General features: G+C 37.5%; 1 protein-coding gene across 5 annotated transcripts in view; it reads left to right on the top strand.

Annotated features, from left to right (window-relative positions):
• Positions 1 to 21,872, top strand: part of RPS6KA5 (ribosomal protein S6 kinase A5) — a 171,402-nt gene that overhangs the window by 88,184 nt on the left and 61,346 nt on the right. For 3 of the 5 annotated variants that reach the window (XM_072839685.1, XM_072839684.1, XM_072839686.1), the window contains 2 exons: positions 14,129 to 14,244; positions 17,335 to 17,442. In XM_072839685.1, the coding sequence (XP_072695786.1) occupies positions 14,129 to 14,244; positions 17,335 to 17,442 (224 nt within the window). Of the gene's footprint in view, positions 1 to 14,128; positions 14,245 to 17,334; positions 17,443 to 21,872 lie in introns of those variants that run through there. The other 2 variants (XM_072839687.1, XM_072839688.1) reach the window with 2 other exon arrangements.

Here is a 21,872-nt window from a genome sequence, read left to right as displayed (position 1 = left end):
CCCAGGGTTCATTCCTGTAAGATAGAAATTAACTCTCTTAAATTATGTGCCATAAATGTATCAGTGATAATTTTAGCTTGGCACATTATCAGAAAAGATTGAAACTCATTATTTACTGTGCCTATTAAAAAAAACAAACCAACCAACCTCAGGGGCTCAGGTTAAGTATCTGCTTTGCGCTCAGGTCATGATCTCAGGACCCTGGGATCGAGCCCTGCATTGGGCTCCTTACTCAACAGGGAGTCTGCTTCTCCCTCTCCATCTCCCCCCCCTCCCCTCCCGCGCTCATTCTCTCTCTCTCTCAAATAAATAAAATCTTAAAAAAAAATCCCCTCAGTATAGCCCCCTAGAATGTCTACTTTTGAGTATTGTGAAATTCAGGTGAACCTCTAAAACTTAACTGTGAAAAAGCATGTAAACTAGCAAAGTTATATGACCAAATATATAGAATTATTGGCTCTAAGCCATTTACACATATTATAGAGCTTAATGCAGTTTTTTGGACAGTAATTAGCAAACCAACTGCATGATGACGCTGCTCCTAGTAAGTGACAGTAAAACCATATTTGGAGGGGGTAAAGGACAACTCTAATACATTTTTAAAAATCACTCTTTGGAGTCAGACTGCCCATGTTCATAATTCCTATTCTCCCACTCACAGGATATGCAACTCTGGATAGTTTGTTTAGCTTCATTGTTATCTAGAGAGTACCTGTTTTCCCCGGGGATTATGCTATTAGAATAGTACCTAAGAGCACTGTTTATGAAAGTCAGATTCACTGTCATATCTAAGTGGAACAGGCACTTAGAAGGTATCCAGTCTCTGTGGTTGTTATTACTTCTTTGCCTGATCTCAAAAGCTGTGTTAAGATACAAATTTTAAAGGAGAGCATAAAACAGAACACTGTTTTATGTCACTGAATTCCTTCCTACCTACCAACAGCCCTTTCCTGCTTCGATTTACAGGTTACTGAGATGTTGTGTCCATACAAACAGCAAGAGCCAGGAATGTTCATTGAATCAATGCCACTTGGTCCATTTGTATCATATGTCCAGAGAGGCAAAAAGACTCAGGAATATCAGTAAAAGCAGAATGTTCTCATACTATATCTGACAGTTTCCCTATCATTAAAGAGAATAAAAATAGCGTTGTCTTAAAAAAAAAAAAAAGACCCAAAATCCAAACTTCATGCTTACAGAGAAAGTGGCAGAGCCTTAAGAAATCTAATTTCCAGAAATCTAATGAATCCGTAATTTTTACAGAAAAGTTATTACTCAGGGTAGACAAGTTGGCGTGGACCAAGAGCCCACCAGGCAGATTGGACCTGAAATAATTCTAGTAGTAGATGGTCTTCACTCAGGGGCTTTATTCAGTCTGAGCTTTTTTAGCAAGTCTCTTATGTGAAGAAATTAATTTATTGCTCAATAAGAAAAGATGGGGTGGGAGGTCAGGTTTCCTTGAATTACAAAGCTGAGAAGAAGAATCTTCCTTTCAGACGTCTGTAAGGATGTGGGTTTTTGCAGTGGCCATCTCCGTGCCATTGTAATGGTCCCAGAATCTGCCTGCATTCTTGAGTCTGGTGTTCTCATTCAAGAGCGTATGAATTTTGTAATTCATCTCATATTTAGCAATATCCCTATGGTCTTTTTTAAATTTTCTTTTATTGTTGTCTTGCGGCCTGGCTAAATTGTTTTTCCTTAGGACAAGCCAGCCCCAACCTTACCCTAAAAGAGTTGCTAGATCTCTTGATAAACACATGGGTGTAGGGACACCAGAAACGCAGTCCCAGCACATCCTCAATAGTCCGAGATCTTGTTGAAAATGAAAACTCTTTACTCTGAACCCTGCCAGTCCAATTCTAAATGCAAATAAGCCCTAAGGCAGTTATGACACACAAGGAGAAAAGTCAGTGAGAAGTGAGCTCAGTGCCCTGGAGAAGCCAGAACTAGGTGTGCATGCTGTAATTTTAACATACATGATGCTGGCCAGCTGTGGGATACCACTCTCAGCTGTTTCCCATGTGCTGGCAGCCAGTACTCATTGGTTTGTTTGTAAATAAACTTGATAGGAACTTTTCTATTCAAATTTATCATGTTGTTTCTAGGGGTGATGTTCCTTACAATTTTTTTTTCTTTTTTGCATACAACACCCTGGAGAATCTGATCAAAGCTGTGGCCCCTCTCTTCTTGGGAGAATGCCCAGATTCTTAACATATGCTTGAAAACAATTGTACATAATTTCAAGGAATTTACATGAAGCATTTTCAGGATGGTTTGTGGAATCTCCTCTTCATGCTCTAAACCAGTCCTAAGAAATTTGTCTTCCTCTCCCTCAAAGGGTTCCAGAAGGGTTCTTTTGTATCTCTCAACAGTTGCAGAAAATACAGTTGAGGGTGATGGTCATGATAATGATAACTACCATTTATTGAGCTTTCACTATTTGTCAGACACTGTGCATTCCTCATATCCAGAAGCGAACTCTGGGTCATGCTCTCATTCTCTCCAAACCTCTTCTTCCAACAGCCTTCCCTGTCTCAAGGAACACCAACCCCATCTCTTCAGATGCCCAGATAGAGCTGGATCCATACCCCCACCACTGCTGTCACCTTCCTCCTCACCACCATCATTGCTCACCTTGCTTTATTGCAGGTGATCTCCATATTTCCAGCCTTGCTCTTCCCAGCACAGCAGCCAGAGCTATTGATTCTAGTAAAGTGCAGGTCTTATCATACGACTCTTCTACTCAGAATCCTGTAAATTCATTTTTTATTCAGAGGAAAAGATGAGATCCTTCCAATGGATGGCTCAATTCCAGAGGCCACAGTTCACTTAGATCACAGTATGTTGAGCAGCTGCAGTGAAGGTCTACAAGACCTTGTACGAGCTGCCCCACCCTGCAAACTCAGTTACTTCTGTGACCATGTTCCTCCTCCTACTTTTTCTTCATTCAGTGCATTTTAGCCATGTTAGCTTCCTTTCTGATCCTTAGGTACACCAGGCCCTCTCCTGCCCAAGAGCCTTTGCACTTGTTACTTCTGCCAGGAACAGTCTTACCCCCAGATAACTGCTTAGTTCATGTCTCCACTTTCTTAAATTCTTTGCTCAAAAGTCATCTTGGTGAGGCATACACTGACCACCTTTATTAAAATGCAGTCCTCAGCTCTATCCTAGCATTTCCTGTCTGCCTTTATCTGTGTTATTTTTTCCATAGTAATCATCATCTTCCAAAATATTCATAGTATCCACTTGACTTTTCCCACTGGAATGCAGCCTTCATTAGGATGGAGATCATTGTCTACTTCAGTATATGTGTGCAGTATCTAAGATTGTATGGTAAGGTCTCAGAGTCTGATGAATGAAATGAACAAACTGTAGGAAAATATATTATTTACCAATATGGTTTTAGATTCAAAAAGATTAAGCAACTTGCTCAAAGTCACATAATTGATGAATAGTATAGCTAGGATTTTTGGATTTTCTGACACTCAAGACCTGTGTTCTTAAATACCAAAAATATTTTTCAAGGATATATAAAATAAGAGGTCAAAATTAAGTCCAGAAGAGGCAGTCTTACAAGGCCAAAGGCTAAAGTTGGAGTTTGGGGCCAACAAAGTGGCTGCAAATTGTGGAGGAGAGGCCCCCTGCCAAGAAAGGAACCATGGGAGAGGTGATTCAGAAATCTTTGTGTGTGGACTGCTTTCTCAGCATTGATTGCATGGGGCAAGAATCCTAGTGGCCCAAAGAGCTAAAAAGCTTAAAGAGCTGGATAAAGATTTCAGCAGCTCCAACCTCAAGGGAGACAGTAAATTCTCCCAAGGTACAGGAACTTGGTAAACTCCACAAAGGTTTCATCAAAATTCTAGAAAACCTGTGCCATAAGAATAAGAACCACACTCCAAGAATCAAAACTAAATGATGGTACTGAATTTTAACTCATTGAATAAAATAAACCCACAAGTCCCTCAGATATAAATAAATAAATTGAATTGTGTGGGTTGCAACAGTTACATGGTTTCAAAGCACCTCTCCAAAATTACTTACTAATTACAAAGGTGAAATAGATAACTTCATGGTAGAGAAGCCAAGGAGACACTGCCTTAATCAAATGATCAAAATGAAAATCATTAATATTAGGATGAATTGAAATAATGCCCCACCTGAGATGATGCACCAAGAACAGTGTCCCTTCCATTATTTCCTCCCAATGATGCACGCCTCCCAATGATGCATGCCAGTACATCAGACAAACTCAGATTGTGGGACAGTGTACAACATATGAAGCTTATAATCTTCAAAAGTGTCAAGGTTATGAAAGTCAAAGGAAGACTGAGAAATTATTCCAAACTGAAGAAAAAAGATAACTGAAGTTAACATTTGATTCAGAACTGGAACCTTTTGCTATACTATTTTGGGAACAACTAAGGAAACTTGAAATTAGGATTGAGGATTAGATGGTAACAGTATATTTAGGTTAAAGTCCTAACTTTTTAAATGATTAGGTTGTGGCATGAAATATAAATGCAAGTATGCATATGAGTGATTGGATATCAAGTTGACAAATTACTTTTAGATGGTTCATGAAAAAAAGTTTTATATACTATATTTGAAACATTTCTTTAAATTTATAATTGTTTCAAAATGACAAAAACAATTATAGTTCTATATTCTAGCATCAAACAACTGGAAAATGAAATTTTAGAATATCCTTTACAATATAATTTCTTTAAACATGAGATATTTGGAAATAAGTTTACTCTGTAAATTATACATTGATGAGAGAAATGAAAGAAAACCTAATTAATAGAGAGATACACCATATTCATGGGCAGGAGCACTCAGTATTGTTAGCATGTCAGTTCTCCTTAAGTTGAACTGTACCTGCAAAATTGTCCAAATCAAATCCAAGCAGGCTTTGTTTGGTAGAGATTGACAAACTGATTCAAATTCTATTTATTTATTTATTTATTTATTTATTTATTTATTTATTTATTTATTTATGATAGTCACAGAGAGAGAGAGAGTCAGAGACACAGGCAGAGGGAGAAGCAGGCTCCATGCACCGGGAGCCCAATGTGGGATTCGATCCCGGGTCTCCAGGATCGCGCCCTGGGCCAAAGGCAGGCGCCAAACCGCTGCGCCACCCAGGGATCCCTGATTCAAATTCTTATGCAAAAACAAAGGAACTAGGATAGTCCATCTAGTCTTTAAAGAATAACAAATATATAAGGCTTAAATGATCTGGTTTAAAACTGACTATAAAGTCATAGTAATCAAGGCAGTATGGCATGAAACATATAGATCGGTGAAATAGAAAAGGGACTCCAGAGATAGGCCCACACTTACATAGCCCTTTGATTTTTGACAAAGCAATTCAGTGGGGAAAGAAGTAGTGATCATGTTAGAATAACTGGGTATCTGTATGGGAAAAAAAGTGAATCTCAACCCTTACTTTGCTCTATACACAAATATTAGTTTGAAACAGATAGACCCTAAACATAGAACTTAAGCCTATAAAGCATTAACAAGAAATCATAGGAGAATATCTTTAACTAGGGTAGGTGAAGACTTCTCAAAACACTAACCAAAAGAAGGAGGAGGATGGAAGCAGGATGAGAAAGAGGAGGAGAAGGAGGGGGAGAAGGAGGAGAAAGCTGAACTAATAAAAATTAAACATTTTCTACACATCAAGAGACACTTTTAAGAAAATTAAAGGCAAACCACACACTCAGAGGTAATATTTGCCATTCGTGTACTTGGCAAAGAACTTGATTCCAAAATATACAAGAATGCCTATAAACAATAATTTAAAAAGAAAACAAGAGCTTGCTCCTAGAATGGCAGTGTGAGGAGCTACATGGACCTGCTTTCCAAGGAAACAAAACATAACTAGTAAAAGTTATAAAAAAAAAATTAAAATCTCTGGAGGTTGGCCTGTGGGCAGTTTAAGAAACATTTATTCAAGAAAATCTAAATTCAGTAAGAACAGCAAAAGTGGGTAACACTTGGGCCATGACCTTCTGTCCTCCCCCACACTGTATGACAGAAGCTCCATTGGGTGGGTGTGGCCCAGAAATTGGGACCGTCTCTCCCCTCAGCTTCCAGTTAAGGAATACAATATCTCATCAGAAGGTTGCAGGACACCAGCATTTCTCATTCATCTGGCTCCGTGTTACAGAGGCTAAATTCCTAGCACATGTGGCTGAGAGGTTGAGAGCTCCCTTCTAACACCTGGGCCCTACTTATAGGCCAGAAGCTTTATTCCAGGCTTGGAAGGTTGAGAATACAGAGCTCTGATGCCCTTACCCCACCTCATTTGTAGAGTGAAGGTTCTGCAAGCTGAGAAGACCAGAGACTAGTGCCTTCAAGCAGCACCTTGTTAGTAAAGCAGGAGTGTCACTCTGAGAGAAGTGGGTCACTAACCTTACACCCCCCACCCCCACCCCCACCCTGCCAGCTCCAGAGCAGAGGATCAGAGTTTTCCCTAGAGGGAGAGGTAGTTCATAAGCACAGAGCTCTGAAGTTCCTATCAAAATAACTGACTACTTGAAGCAGAGTATGTGGGAAGTTCAAGCCTAAGGATGCTTTTGAGGGGGAAAAATGGAGATTTTGGTGGTGAGCTCATAAGAGGAGGGTTGGTAGCTGCATTAGAACAACAAAGTAAACTGTTGGAGTACCAGAGAGTACAAGGAAAATAGTCAATTATGAAGAACATTCTTGAGGTCAGATCAAATCTCAAACACTGACCTCAAAAAATAGCCCTACAAAGGAGACTGAATTTACTGAATCAGACTGTGAAGTATTTTATGCCCCAGGGCATTATTGAAAATAATAGGCTAACCAGCCAGCAATTAGTGGAGCCTAACAACTGGGTGTGATACCAACAGAGGCAGACAGCTTAACAGATCAAGAAAAGAGAGTAAAAAAGAGCCCTGCCAAACCATTGTATGAATGCCCAAGGTTGTGCCCTCTAAGGAGAAGCATCAGAGATTTCTTGTAGATAAAACAGTTCTTATTAGAATATACAAGTTATTTAATGAAGAAGAGGGGGATCCCTGGGTGGCTCAGCAGTTTAGCGCCTGCCTTCACGCCCAGGGCATGATCTTGGAGACCCAGGATCGAGTCCTACATCGGGCTCCCTGCATGAAGCTGCTTCTCTCTCTGCCTATGTCTCTGTCTCTCTCTCTATGTGTCTCTCATGAATAAATAAAATATTTTAAAAATAATAATAAATAAGAATAAAATAAAAACAAGCCTTTGGTGGGGATAGGGAATTAGAATCAGATAAGTTGAGTCCACAAGAAAAAGAAGAGAACCAAAAATATAAATAAGAAAGCTAATGTGCTAGTTATAAATATGTACTTGTTCTCTTCTTAGTTTCTTTGAAAGACATAAAATGTATAAAATAGTAATACATATTGTTGGCTTTGTAACATGTAGTTGTACAGTCTATGACAATAATAGCATTAAAAGAAGGAAGAGGGACACTTGGGTGGCTCAGTGGTTGAGCATCTGCCTTCGCCTCAGGGCGTGATCCCTGGGTCCTGGGATCGAGTCCCATATTGGGCTCCCTGCAGGGAGCCTGCTTCTCCCTCTGCCTGTGTGTCTGCCTCTCTCTGTATGTCTCTCATGAATACATAAATAAAATCTTAAAGAAAGGAGAAAGAAAGAATGAGCTGTATAGGAGTAATGTTTATATGTATCACTGCAATTAAATTGATATAAATCTGAAGGTGTTTTTAATGTTAATGTGCATAATAATAAGCCACAGAGCAACCACTAAAAAATAAAAAATAAAAAATGAAATTCATTGAAGGAATTAAAATATCACACTAGAAAATATTCATTTAGTGAAACAGAAGGTTCTAAAGAAGGAATAGCGAAAAAAAACTATATAAATATATATATATAAAACAAAAAAGTAAAACAGTAGGCAGAAACCCAGCTATACCAATAATAACATTAAATGTAAATATACAAGACCATATAATCAAAATGTAGAGATTGTCACATGGGGGAAAAATTCAGTATTATGCTGTTTATAGGAGGTACAGTGTAGATTCAAAGATACGAAGAGATTAAAGAAGGATGGAAAGAGAGAAATCACACAAACAGCAACCACAAGAAAGTAGGAGTGGCTTACTAATATCAGACAAAATAGACTTTAAAACAAACAATGTTACTAGAGATTAAAAAGGGATACTTCACAATGATAAAAGCACCAATTCATCATGAAGACGCAATTATAAACAACTATGTACTTAACAACATACACCCCAAATCTATGAAGCAAAACTGAAGGAATGAAGAGAGAAATAGACAAGTCAGCAATAATACTCCACTTTCAATAATGTATAAGATTGAGCAAAAGAGCATCAAGGAAATAGAAAATAAACCACCTAGATATAGTAGAACTCTCTAAACAACATAGCTGAACACATATTTTTTCTTTTTGTTGTTGTTGTTAAAGATTTTATTTATTTATTCATGAGAATACACAGCAGAGAGAGAGGCAGAGTCACAGGCAGAGGGAGAAGCAGGCTCCATGCAGGGAGCTGACGTGGGACTCGATCCCAGGTCTCCAGGATCATGCCCTGGGCTGAAGGTGCACTAAACCGCTGAGCCACCCAGGCTGCCCCACATATTTTTTTCAAGTGCACTAGGAACTAATTCTTTAGAATAGATCATATGCTAGGCCATTAAAAAAAAAAAAAAACTCAATAAGTTAAAAAAGATTAAAATCATACAAAGTATGTTCTCTGATCACGATGGAATAAAATTAGAAATCAGTAACAGAAAGAAATTTGGGATAACCACAACTGTGAAATTTAACAACATACTCTTATATAACCAATGTGTCAAAGAGAAATCAAGAAATACTTTGAGATGAGAGAAAATTAAGGCACTACATGTCAAATCTTATGAAATGCACCTAAACCAGTGCTTAGTGGGAAATTTATAGCTATTAATTGTCTAAATTTAAAAAGAAAAAATTATTTCTTTTTAAGAAGAAAACATTTTGAAAAGAACTCCAATCAGTAACTTAGTCTTCCACCCTAAGGCAGTGGAAAAAGAAAAGCAAACTAACCCCAAAGTGAGCAGATACAAGGAAAATAATAAAGATTAGGCCAGAAATTAATGAAATAGTGTGCAAACAATAAAATGAATGAAGCCAAAAGATAATTCATTGAAAAGATAAAGAAAATGACAAACCTTTAGTTAGACTGACCAACGAAAATGGAAGAAGACTCAAGTTTGTAAAGTTAGGAATGGAAGAAGGGACATTAATACTGGCGACAGTTGTAAAGGGTCATAAATTAAAACCATGAACAAGTGCATGTCAACAAATTAGGTAGCTAAGATGAAATAAATTCCTAGAAAGGCACAAACTATTAGAATCAAGTGGAGGAAATACAACTTCTGAATAGACCTATAACAAGTAAGGAGATTGAAGAAGAAGAAAAAGTAGTAGTAGTAGTTAGTAGCAGCAGCAATAAAATTAGTAATAGTAGTAAGAATAGTAGTAATAAACTAACCACAATGAAAAGCCCAGACCCACATGGCTTCCATAGTGCATACTACGAAACATTTAAAGACCAATTAATACCAGTTTTTACAAATGTCTAAAATATAGAAGAGGAAGAAACACTTCCCAACTAATTTTACGAGGCCAGTATTATCTTAGTACCAAAACCAAACAAAAATATCAAGATAAAACAAGAAAACTATGGACCAATATCTCTTAAGAATAAAAACACAAAACTCCTCAACAAAATACTCTCAAACTGAAGCCAGCAACAAATTAAAAGGACCATATACCGTGGCCAAGTGGGAATGCATCCCAGGAATGCAAGGCCAACTGAAAATCAATCAAAATACCTTATCAGTCGAATAAGGGACAGAAACCATATTAACATCTTGGTAGACATAGAAAAAGCATTTGACAAAATTAAACACTCCTTCGTGATAAAAACACTCAAAAAAGTAGGAATAGTGAACTTCCTGAAAGTCAGAAGCCTAAAAATCAAGAGGCTTTCTTTCCCCCTAAAATCAGAAACGAGGTAAGACTATTCACTTTCACCCCTTTATTCAACATTTTAGTCAAGAAAAGAATGTAAAAGACCTTCACACTGGAAAGGAAAACTAAAACCTGTGTTTACAGATGACATGACCTTAAAATAGAAAACCCTAAGGGATCCACTACAAAGCTATTCATATGAATGAACAAGTTCAGCACAGTTGCAGGAGGCATGACCAACATGCAAATTCTGTACACCTGCAGCAGGTGAAAAATCTAAAAAAGGAAATTTTAAAAACAATTCCGTTTACAATAAAAAAGTAAAATATTTAGGAATAAATTTAGCATTAAAAAAGTGCAAAACTGGGATCCCTGGGTGGCGCAGCGGTTTGGTGCCTGCCTTTGGCCCAGGGCGCGATCCTGGAGACCCGGGATCAATTCCACGTCGGGCTCCCTGCGTGGAGCCTGCTTCTCCCTCTGCCTGTGTCTCTGCCTCTCTGTCTCTCTCTGTGTGACTATCATGAATAAATAAATAAAATCTTTAAAAAAAAATGCAAAACTGACACTCTGAAAACTACAAAATGTTGTTGAAGGAAGTGAAAGAAGATCTAAATAAATAAAAAGATCCTACGTTTACGGGTTGGAAGACTTAATATTATTAAGATGACAATACTCCCTAAACTGATCTACAGATTCAACACAACCTCTCTCAAAATTCTAGCTTCTTGCTTTGTAGAAATTGACGAAGTGATCCTAAAATTCATAGAGAAGGGCAAGGAACCTTAGAATAGCTATATAACAATTTTGAAAAGGAAGAGTTAAGTTTGGAAGACTGAACCCTTGCCAATTTTAAAATTTACTACAAAGCTAAAATAATCAAAGTATGGGACTAAAATAAAGATTATATATAATATATTTTATATATATATATATATATATCTCTTCTGAGAGTCCAGAAATAAACTTCTACAGTCAGTTGATCTTTCAACAAGGGTGCCAATGAGGAAAGAACAGTCTTTTTAATTAATGGTATTGGGACAACTAGATAGCCAATTTCATGTGGGCTTGTATGAAATTGGGCCCATACCTCACATGATATACAGAATTAATTCAAAATTGATCAAAGATGAAAAGTAAGAGCTAAAACTCTAACTTTCTTAGAGGAAGGCAAAGGTAAATCTTTGTGACCTTGGTTTGGCAGTGGTTTCTTCTTTCTTTCTTTCTTTCTTTCTTTCTTTCTTTCTTTCTTTCTTTCTTTCTTTCTTTCTTCTTTTTTTTTTTTTTTTTTTTTTTGGCAGTGGTTTCTTAAATATGCTATCAAAAGCAAACAACTAAAGAAAAAACAGATAAATTGGGATTTCTGGTAGGGTGGAGTGGTGAGCGTGTTTTAAAATTCAATGTGGTGATAGTTGCCATAACTCTGAATATACTAAAAACCATTGATTTTTACATGTCAGATGAGTGAATTTCATGACATGTGAATTTTATTTCACATAAAAAACAAAATCAAAAGAGGCAAAAAAAAAAGAAAAGCCAACTTTGACACTTCACTAAAGAAGATACAAAAATGTCTAAGAAGCCATGGAAAGATGCTAAATATCATTAGTCAAGAAAATACAAATTAAAACCATAATGAGATACCACTAGACACTTAACAGGACAACTAAAATTATAATGACTGAGAGTACCAAATGCTTACCTTGTAGACATTCCGACTGACGTCATATCCCAGCCACTGATGTAGAGTACCTGCCCTATCAGGAGGTACTCTATAACAGCTCCTGCTGTTATAGCCCTTTAGTAGCTTCTGTATCTGGTTTACAGCTGTGAATACCTGGGCCCCTGCCCTGGCTGGAGGTGGCTGTTGACCTCATGAAATGTGCAGCCACATACCTACAAATGAAACATGTTTGTCTTATTGGAAGCCAGGTCTTCACCTTTGGCTCTTTGTTCTAAAAGTAGGAAGTAGGTTACTTGATGTTGGTTCAGGTTTGTTTTCTTAGATTTGTAGTTACTTTTTCTCAGTCTTCCCAGCAAATGGAAAGTAAACACTGTCTATGTTCCAAGCAACTGCAATCCTCACTAGTTACTATTCCCATTGTAGGGATAAAAAACTACGGCTGAGAGACTTCATTTGCTCAAGGCAGGACACAGTGAAACCATTGTGTAATCCAGGTCCTGTGGACAATATCCAGGTGCCTTAAAGAGAGGAGTTCTTTTTGGGATTCTTTTTTACAACACACTTGCCTTTGAGTTTCAGAGTGATTTTCTTTCAGTCTACTTAATATGAATTCCACTGTAAAGAATTTTTATTTAATTAATAATATATCTATTGAGTGCTTACTGTATGTGGGTACTGTGTTTGTGGAGGTGAATACATCGATTCAGACTTTAAAAAGCTTAGAGTAGAGCAGAGAAAGCCACTGTGCAAATAAACATTTTCAATACAGCAGAATAATTGCAGTGGTTGAAGTCTTTAATAAGTACAGCAGGGAAGTGATCACCTCTAGAGTGGTGATTGCTGGAGTGGTTATCGAGGATGAGAAAATTGTGTAGGACGTACAGGAGTGGGTAGGAGTTTGTCAGTGGGTCAGCTGACCTGTGGGTGTCTATTTCTGTGTCATGACTAACCGTGGAAACCACTTATGCATAAACATCAGCATTAGATTTAAGCAAATAACTAGTTAAAGGTAGAAAAAATTCATTGTTAGTTGGCAGGAATGCTTGTTCCTTTACACCTTTTTAATAATTAGCTTTGTGTTAAGATATAATTAAAACCTCTTAGCAAAATACAGAAGCCTGAGAAGGGCAGTGCTTTTTACTGGCATGCGCTTCATAAAATACATTGCAAAGCAACCAGCTATTAGAGTTCTTTCATTCTGTTGCATCTGCTTTTTGGAATTTAAACAGACAAGATGAAACAAATTTGCAAGTTTATGAAGATTTTGCTTTGTTCATTTTTCAAACTGTGCTGAACTTGACAAACGAATATACTTGGGATACATGCTTTTCAAGTTTTTAGGAGGAAAGCTTTAAACTACATCTGTGACTGTTTTCAAAGTCTGCATTCTTACACATAAATGTGTGTTTTAAGGTCGCAGAGTTTCTGACGAAACTACTATCAGTTCATCAATAAATGTCTTATCAGAGCTAATTACGAACACAGTTCTGTTATTGCTTTTATTACTGTTTTTCAGCTCACTTAGGAATTTCTCACTGCAGCCTGGGTTTTTTTTTTTTTTTCTTTTTAAGATTTGTTTACTTATCTATTTATTTGAGAAAGAGCACCCACGCAAAAGCGAGAGTGGGGAGGAGGAGAGGGAGAGAGAGAATCCCAGGCAGACTCCCTGTTGAGCATGGAGCCCAACTCAGGGCTCAGTCCCTCGACTTTGAGTTCATGACCTGAGCTCACCAAGAATCCAACACTCAACTGACTGAGCCACTCAGGCACTCCTCACTGTAGCCTGTTTTGTCTTTCATTTCATTATTCCTTTTGGGATAAATAGGTCAAATTGAGAGGGAAGTGGGAATATTTTAGTTTCAGGTGTTTGACTCAGCCACATTGCACCACTTTTACTTTTCGGCTGCATGAAGGGTACCTGCTACCTAATAGACATTTTTTGAAAGGGTACATAGAAAATTCTAGAAAATGAGGCCTGCTTAGAAATAGTGACTGGCAGCTATTAGAAAGGAAAAGCTGGGGTTTTTGTGTTTTGTTTTATTCTGTTCATTTTTTATCTTAGTTATTACAGTGGCTAATGTTTTGGTACTCCACAGCAAGTTAAGTATTATGCAGCGATGGCAGAAGTTTCTGATACACTACATTTGGGAAAACATTTAAATATATGCAGATGCATGTAATAGTTTTAATGGCAGTACTCTAGGCAAATCCACTTGATTGCGACTTAGGGTAGTCATTATCTTATGCAAGTGTATTACTATGTAAATTTAGTAATATGTTCTAGATGAAACTGTATACTATACACAAACAATTGTGCAAAAATAATATATTAAAATCAGTGCCTTCTGGTTAATCCAAAATGATTAAAAGGGAATACTACCTTAAGTTTATGAATACAAGTCAAAGAAAGAAAAAATATATTTCATTTTTAGATTATATAAATGGTGGAGAACTTTTTACTCATCTTTCTCAAAGAGAGCGTTTCACAGAGCACGAGGTGCGGATCTATGTTGGAGAGATCGTGCTTGCCCTCGAACATCTCCACAAGGTAAGATGCTCAATCTTTGGGAGTTCTTTTTTTGAAAAATCTGTTAATTGAGGTAATGAGCTAAAAGAGCTAATGTTTTAAACATCACTGTCTTCGTGGAGATTGTGAAAGCATACTTACACGCTGTTGCCAATTTTCTCAATTCTGTAGTTCCCTTTTTAAAAATCTCCTAATTTTTTTGTAGTTCCTGTGATACAGATGAAAAAGATAGAACCTGGCAGTTTTTTTGGTTTTGTTCATGAAAAATCCTAATGCTTATTACAAAGTATCATTAGAATAAAAGCTTTTCACTTTTATGATAACTTTTAAAATGAAACTACAAGTCATAATATATGTTTCCTTAATTGTGATTTACTGCACTGCAGACTCTGCCTCTGTGTCTGCAGGGCATGTTTCTTGATTAGGTTGGAGAATATGAGTTCCTTGACAGAAGTGCCTGCCAGCTCCCAGCTACCCCACTCTCCCACTCTGGTTTGCCTTGGTGATTGCTTTGTCCTCTAGGTGCTCCCTTGCGCCCTCTCCCTCCTTCTCCTCTACTGCCTCATGTAGCAGGAGCTCAGTTGCTAAAAACTAAGTGGAATTCATGTCTGTGATGCTGTTTGAACTCTGTTAAAATCAGTTTGAACTTAAAAATATATATAGTCTTTCACGTACTATTAATCTTGATCCAGGAAATTTTGAACAAAGTTTTTTGAACTTTTAATAAGGAAGCGTTATGACACGTTATGACAAAAGCAGTCACTCTGTGACAAGGCGTGTGTGTATTCCCTTAGAAATAGAATGCACTCAAGTAATTTTCATCAAAGTATGTGAGACCACGTACTTTGGAGACCAGCACAACCGAGTCTCTATGTTAGGATGAGACAAGTATGTCATGGAGCCCCTGTTCATTGTTGAGAATTCAGATCCTGCACTGGATTAGAAATGAACAGAGACTAAAGTGGTGATTATGGAGCAGAGACAGGGTAGAGAGAGATGAAGGGAAAAGGCAAGGAATGGGGAGGAGGTTTTTAAAGGGGCAGAGAGACTGGAATGGCAAGATGGAGGCCATGGACAGGAGGGGCTGTAAGAAAAGATGGCGAGAAGATACGAGCACGGAAGGAAGGGGTCAGGAACAGGGGAGATCTAGTCCAGAGCAGAGCCAGGACTGGGCAGGCGGGGGCTGGGAGTCAGAGGAGGAATCTGAAGGGAAGTGGGTGGAAATGTATACAAACAGGAGGGAAAGAGAAGAGGCCTGGTGGGCGTGGGGGGCGGGGCTGGGTGATGGAGAAAAGGGACAGAGGAACCAGAAGGGAGCTGACCAAGGCCTGCTGTGAGGGGACAGACACCCATCCCTTTTGGTAGTTGTCAGGTCGTGGTCAGCTTTTGCCTGTGAGTATCTCTGTGGGGTATAAAGTAGTTAGGACATCTTCATAAGTGAACCAAATTAAGCCCAGGAATGGGCTGAAAAGATCTTTGAGTTTTATGCTTAGGGATCTTAATTGTAAGTTTTTATAATATAAAAATGATGGTGGAAATCACCATAAATACCAGAGTAAAAACAAAACAAATACAAAGCTCCGATGGGTAAGCTAGTAAACTCATTTTTTTTGTGTGTGAAAGCTTTAATTCCACTAATTCTGTTTATTAAAGGAAAATCTGTGAACATCTGTTATTATTAAAAGAGGGTGATCAGAACCACAGAAGTAGAGAACATGATGAATACTGGGTATACGTGTGATGGATATGGAGTGAAAATAATATAGCAAATCAGACTTCAGCTAAGTTTTTCTTAATCTTACTACCCTAAAAAGATAAGTACAAAGAGATACATGAAGAGATACATGAAGCCAGTAATATTAACCTTGATACAGCTGCTAACATTGAGTTTCCCAGGAAGAGACAAAAATGGAAGTTTACTTGGAAGTGATGAGGTAAAGCAGATAATAAATGATTTATTTCTAAAATTGCTTCCAAAGAGTTTCTTTAAAAAAAAAAAAAAAAAAGAAGTTGCACTTGTTGTTAGATGCTTATGAGGCTTCAAGTCAGATGTCTGTTCAATAGATTGCAGATGTCATCCTTTCTTATAGAACACTGAAGTTCTGGGAGGAAAATTGCCTAGCATTTTTCCTTGTGTAATTTGTTGTTTCAATTTTAAGAAGTTATTAAGAATCTGCTTTTTCATATACTTAGTGTTGTGGAAAGCAGTGTTTCTAAGTTTAAAAACATTTAATTCAGGCTGACATAACATGAAATGTGCAAAGCACATATATCAAGAACTTCTTGTATGACTTGTGTATAGATTTATTTAGCTCGAGAAATAGCTGAAGTGTTTTACTATAGAACTTACATGCAAACAAAAGGGAAGGATATATAAGAACTATCCAATTGACTTATTTCACTTATTTAGAACTAATGATCAACCAAAATTAACCTATGATCTTCACCCTTTGTGTTTAGGAGCCTATTGTTCAACAAGTCTTTATTAATTATCTATTTGGCACTGTACAAGATACTAGAAAAATGCATAAAAATTGAAAAACAGAGTTAGGGTATGGTTATATTGAGACAAGCAGGAAATACCTAGAAAATATCAGTTATTTTTAGGTGAGTAAAATGTATTTTTAGATAAGTGAAGGAATAAAAACAAATACATGACTAGTGTGGATCTAGTTAGAAAGCTCTCTGAATCCTTTAGGATGTGATGGACATGAATTGGCTAGCAGTACCTGAAAAAGATCATCTGCAGTGATACATCCAGAAGATAGAACAGGAAAAACAGAGTTAACAGTAGTCCACAGAGAGACCCCGTGGAAGCTGGTCTAGTGGGAGTAGATCTTCATTACACAGAGAAGAAAGACGTGATAGGAGAGGTCCAGGGAGCCCAGCAGATGAACCCTGAGATGGAGGAATTCACATTGTCCCTAGAGCCCAGCAGATGAACCCTGAGATGGAGGAATTCACATTGGCCCTAGCCAGTGACTAAGAGCCCTTGCAGCATCCTGAGCAGGAAAATCCATTTTTTGGTTTGTTTTTAAGGTAGATAGAGACTTTCCTAATTCATTTTTTGGAAATTATTATTTGAAAATGCATATTTGTTTGTTTTTACAGTTGGGAATTATATACCGTGACATTAAGCTTGAGAACATTCTCCTTGATTCTAATGGCCACGTGGTGCTGACAGATTTTGGTCTGAGTAAGGAGTTTGTGGCTGAAGAAGTAAGTATTATATTTTAATTTGAAGTTAGTAACAGAATGTAAACAATGATAAAAAAAAATTATAGAGTAAGCATTTATCAGGGTAGTACCATATGGATTATGGATTTTTGTACAAGTTTGCCTAGAGGAACATCTTGACATGAATGACTGTAAAGATTTTTAACTTAAAATTATCATCTTGTTGGAATTACAGTAAACCTTTGATGGCTATATCAGAATTCTCTAGTTTAAAGCAAAACTATGCATTTAACTTTCCCTATAAAATATAACTGAAAATTTTAAATAATCCTTTGGACCCTTGAGGAGGATTATGGCTTAGTTGGTAACCAATAGAAAATTACAAAACAAAGGATAGAGTTTCAATTGTATTTACAAAGTAGTATGTTCTGATGGTCCTTTGAATTCACTTGATAAAAATGACAAGGATCTACTAGAACTACTTTTTTAATAACCTTGCTTTTTTGTTTATATGAATTAAAGTGTAATAGGTAATGTGCAGATTTTAAACATGGAAGACTTTGGATTTTAAGTATTGTTAGTATTTGTTTACTGTTACAGGTACATTTAATGACTTTTAAAAATGTACATCTACTAGTTCTAGTTAAATACTTACATAGCAGTTGTGATAAAAATTATGTTTTTATACTACTGGCTATGCAAAATACAAGGTAAATTTGAATGCCAACTCATTCTTATCTAAGAAATTATTGGTATAGAATACCAATAATTTTTGTAGTGAAGGACTCTGTGATTGTAAAACACATCATTCTTGAGTTCCACATGAGGTGTGTCTGTTTCTGATTGTTTGCTTTTTGCAGTATTGCCAAAGCAGTCCTAGGTGAATTCCATAAGTGCTGAAATTATACAACTAAAGATCCCATTTTTTATCATATCCATATTCATTCAGTTCACTTATTCAATAAATATTTATTGACAGCCTCTGCCATACTAGGTACTGGCTAATGGGATGATGAAGAAGATGGAAATGGTATCTGCCTTCATAAAGTTCTGGTTATAATTATACTGATTATCTGTGACAGAAAAATCGTAAAAGAGATGAATTTTTGAGGAATTTACTTCAAAGTCTGATTTTTAAAACTTTTTCTCCTTTGTAGAACTTTTCATGGCAACTTCAGTAAAATGTGACAGATTAAATATGTTTCCTGTTGCTTCCTCATTAAACCCCCTACACAAAAGTAAGGGAGTAAAATAGGCATGTACTCAAAAGAGAATGAAGAAAATAGGAACCACATTTTGGAGGATAGACAGCAGGAATATTAGTGGTAACCAATATAGCATCCCTTGTCACAGTTGAATCCTAAGCTAGTAACATGAGAAACCTCAAAGCAAGCTAATTTGTACTTCAGGAACTGGCAGCACCAGGTGTTCTTCAAAGTAGGAGCATAGGTTATATGGTCAAAAGTCTGTATAAGAAACAGCCCCCCTCAGATCTGCCACATATTTGGTTCACCTAGGCAACCGTGCTTTCCTTACCTTCAGGGAAGACAGAGGGTTGAATAGAAAGACTGGATTCAGGGCAGTGGACTGAAGGTGAGGACAAAACAAGGAAACTGGTGGTTCAGGTGCAAAATGGCACAGTGAGCCATGGAACTCCCGTGGCCTCTTTCTGCTTCTTCACTCTGAGGACATGACTTCCTAGACAGGAGTTTGGAGGATTCCTCTCTGTGAAACTGAGAGCAAAAACTCTGCAGATGCTCTCAGGTGCTGGTGTCACCAGGGAACTAGCCCAGCCAGATCTTTCTACAGAGAGGTCTGTGACTTGACAAGCCCAGCACATGCTGTAGAACCGTTTTGTGATGATGTCATGGTTTCTTTTTCTGTTTTGATGTCACTGTATTTCAGTGTAATTACTTCTTGTGTCTGTATTCCAATGTGATTATAGTTTCCGCTGTCATACTACGTATTTAAAAGCATTATTCTGAGGAGGAGTCTGTGGGCTTCAACAGATGGCCAAGGGATCCTTGGCATGTAAAGCATGCCTGCATAGAGAGATTTGGTGATCATGTTCTCCTCTCTCCATGGAACCATTCATGCATTTGCTTATTCACTCCATCAGTATTTGTTGAGCACCTTCTCCATACTGGACATTAGGCAAGGTCCTGGTAAGACACCAATGAAAGGAATCACTTAGTGACTCCTGTGGTTATGGGTACATGCGGCTGATCATTTGACAGACTTTGGCCCTGGGAAACAGCAAAAATAAACGAAAATCAGACACGGATTAGAGATGCTGAGTTTTAATACAGAAATACAAATTAATCAGAAATGCTGTGCAACTAAGTCAGCTAGATCCCTCCTCACAGGAGAGACTTCTGTGTTCTGTTAACATGTCAACAGTTCCTCAGCAAGAGAGCAAAGAGAGTTTTAGTTGGATGCCATAGGTTTTAAACAGTTGTGTAGGTACAAAAATGAAATATTGGGTGGTGGGGGCACCTGGGTGGCTCAGTCGGTTAAGCACTCAGCTCTTCTTGATTTGGCTCAGGTCATGATCTCAGGGTCATGAGCTCAATCCCCACATCAGGCCCCTTTCTCAGCACAGAGTCTGTTTGAGATTCTCTGCCTCTCTCTCTGCCCCTCTCCCTACTCTCTCAACTAAATACATAAGTAAAACCTTTTTAAAAAATGAAATATTGGGATTCAATCTGAAGTAGAGAAATAATTTATAGATTTTCGTATTATTCCCTGAATACAACCCAACTGTATTTAATATAGTTATGTGTTAGTGTCTGTGTCATTAAGCTTTCCACTTTCATTTCTTCCCCTCAGACCACCAGCTCATTCTTCATCTTCCCATAGAGGACATACTATCACACTAGGCTTCAGGTTTCACTCTCAGGGCTAGGGTGGTGACTACCCTTCTCTGAGACCCCTACAGTGGGATCTAGTGGTCCTTTGCTCCCCTAATTACACCCAGCACCTATTCAGCAAGTTTCCCTGCCTAGACTCTTTCTACCTTAAAAATATTCCTGTTTTGATTAGCTAGCATTCCTTTTTGGTTTCACATGCCTCCCTGACTCACTTATATCAAAAATACTGTCTTTCCTGGAATGCATTTCTTTTTTGTCTATCCCTATTCTATCTCCTTGGTTTTCAGTTTAAACTCTAGTCTAAGGAGTCTCCTCCTTGGTTCCCAGTGTTTATAGAGAGATTCTATAGCCCTAGCTCCAGCTGACCTCTCTCCTCTTCTTCCTCTTCCTTTTGGACCCTTTTGTCACCATTTAAGCCTCGTCTCTCCTTTCTTAAAATTTTAAAGATGGAGAGATGGATGGATGGACAGACTGACTGACTAATAGATAAAATCTCTCTCAGAATTCTATACTCCCTTCCAGCTCTTGTGCTTTTGTTCTCTGTCAGTATCTGTCTACACACTCTCTTTACTTACCCACATGTCACTCACTCCTTCATCTAGTCCAGTTTGGCTTGCATGCCTACTGATGGACTATAAGTCTTGTCAAGGTTACTGTTGACCTCAGTTTTAGGTGCTTTTTAGTCCTTTCTTACTTGACCACCTTGTAATGTTGAACTGGATATTGCCTCCTGCCTTGGCTCCTATGACACCACACTCCCCAGTTTTCCTACTTTCTATCACTGTCTTTTGCAGGCTCTTCCTCTTCTACCCAAGGGTTCCTCACAGTTCAGTACTAAGTACTCTTCTCTGTTTATGCTCTACTCTCTCTCTCTCTATGCTGGTGCCATACATATTTAGGATATGTATGGCAACCTCAACCTCTCTTCTGGGCTCCAGGTCCAAAGATCCTTGTAGTGTATTTCCATTTGAATAGACTCTCATAGACTCCTTGAGCTCAACATTTTCAGAACTGAACTAATCCTCCCCTACCCAAATCTTCTTCTCTTTTAGTGTGTTGCAGTTTTGTGTGTTATAAATTCTGGCCTCATTTGGTCTGGGAAATATATTTCTATTGAATTTTTAGGAATCTACTTAGTATAAAAAACATATGCTTTTAAAATAGTTAAAAGTTTCTGCTCATGGTGTAATATTCATTTTTGAGTGTATTCATTAACTTAATAATTGAGCAAATATTATTTGAGTACTATGTGTCAGGTATTATCCTAGACCCTAGAAATACAGTGGTGAATATAACAAATTCCTTGCCCTAATGAGCCTGTGTATTCTAGAGGTGTTTGTCAAACAGTCATATAATTATTTCTAGAATTATAGTTTGCTAAACTAGGTTGTATACAGTATAAAATTTATTTATTTTAGAAACCTTTAAAATCTTTTATATGATAATGAACACTTTACAAGTTTGATACTTTTGATATGTTCTTTTCTCAGTCATAGAATTGATAAATCCCTTGAGATTCTGAGAATCAAAGAAGATATTAATCACTATTTGCAGGCTAGTCTGTGTCCTTCTTAAGATATCTTGAGAATATAATTCAGCAAA

Source organism: Canis lupus, chromosome 9 (genome assembly GCF_048164855.1).
Source record: "Canis lupus baileyi chromosome 9, mCanLup2.hap1, whole genome shotgun sequence".
Taxonomy (NCBI): Eukaryota; Metazoa; Chordata; class Mammalia; order Carnivora; family Canidae; genus Canis; species Canis lupus.
This window is presented reverse-complemented; position numbering and strand designations above follow the sequence as displayed.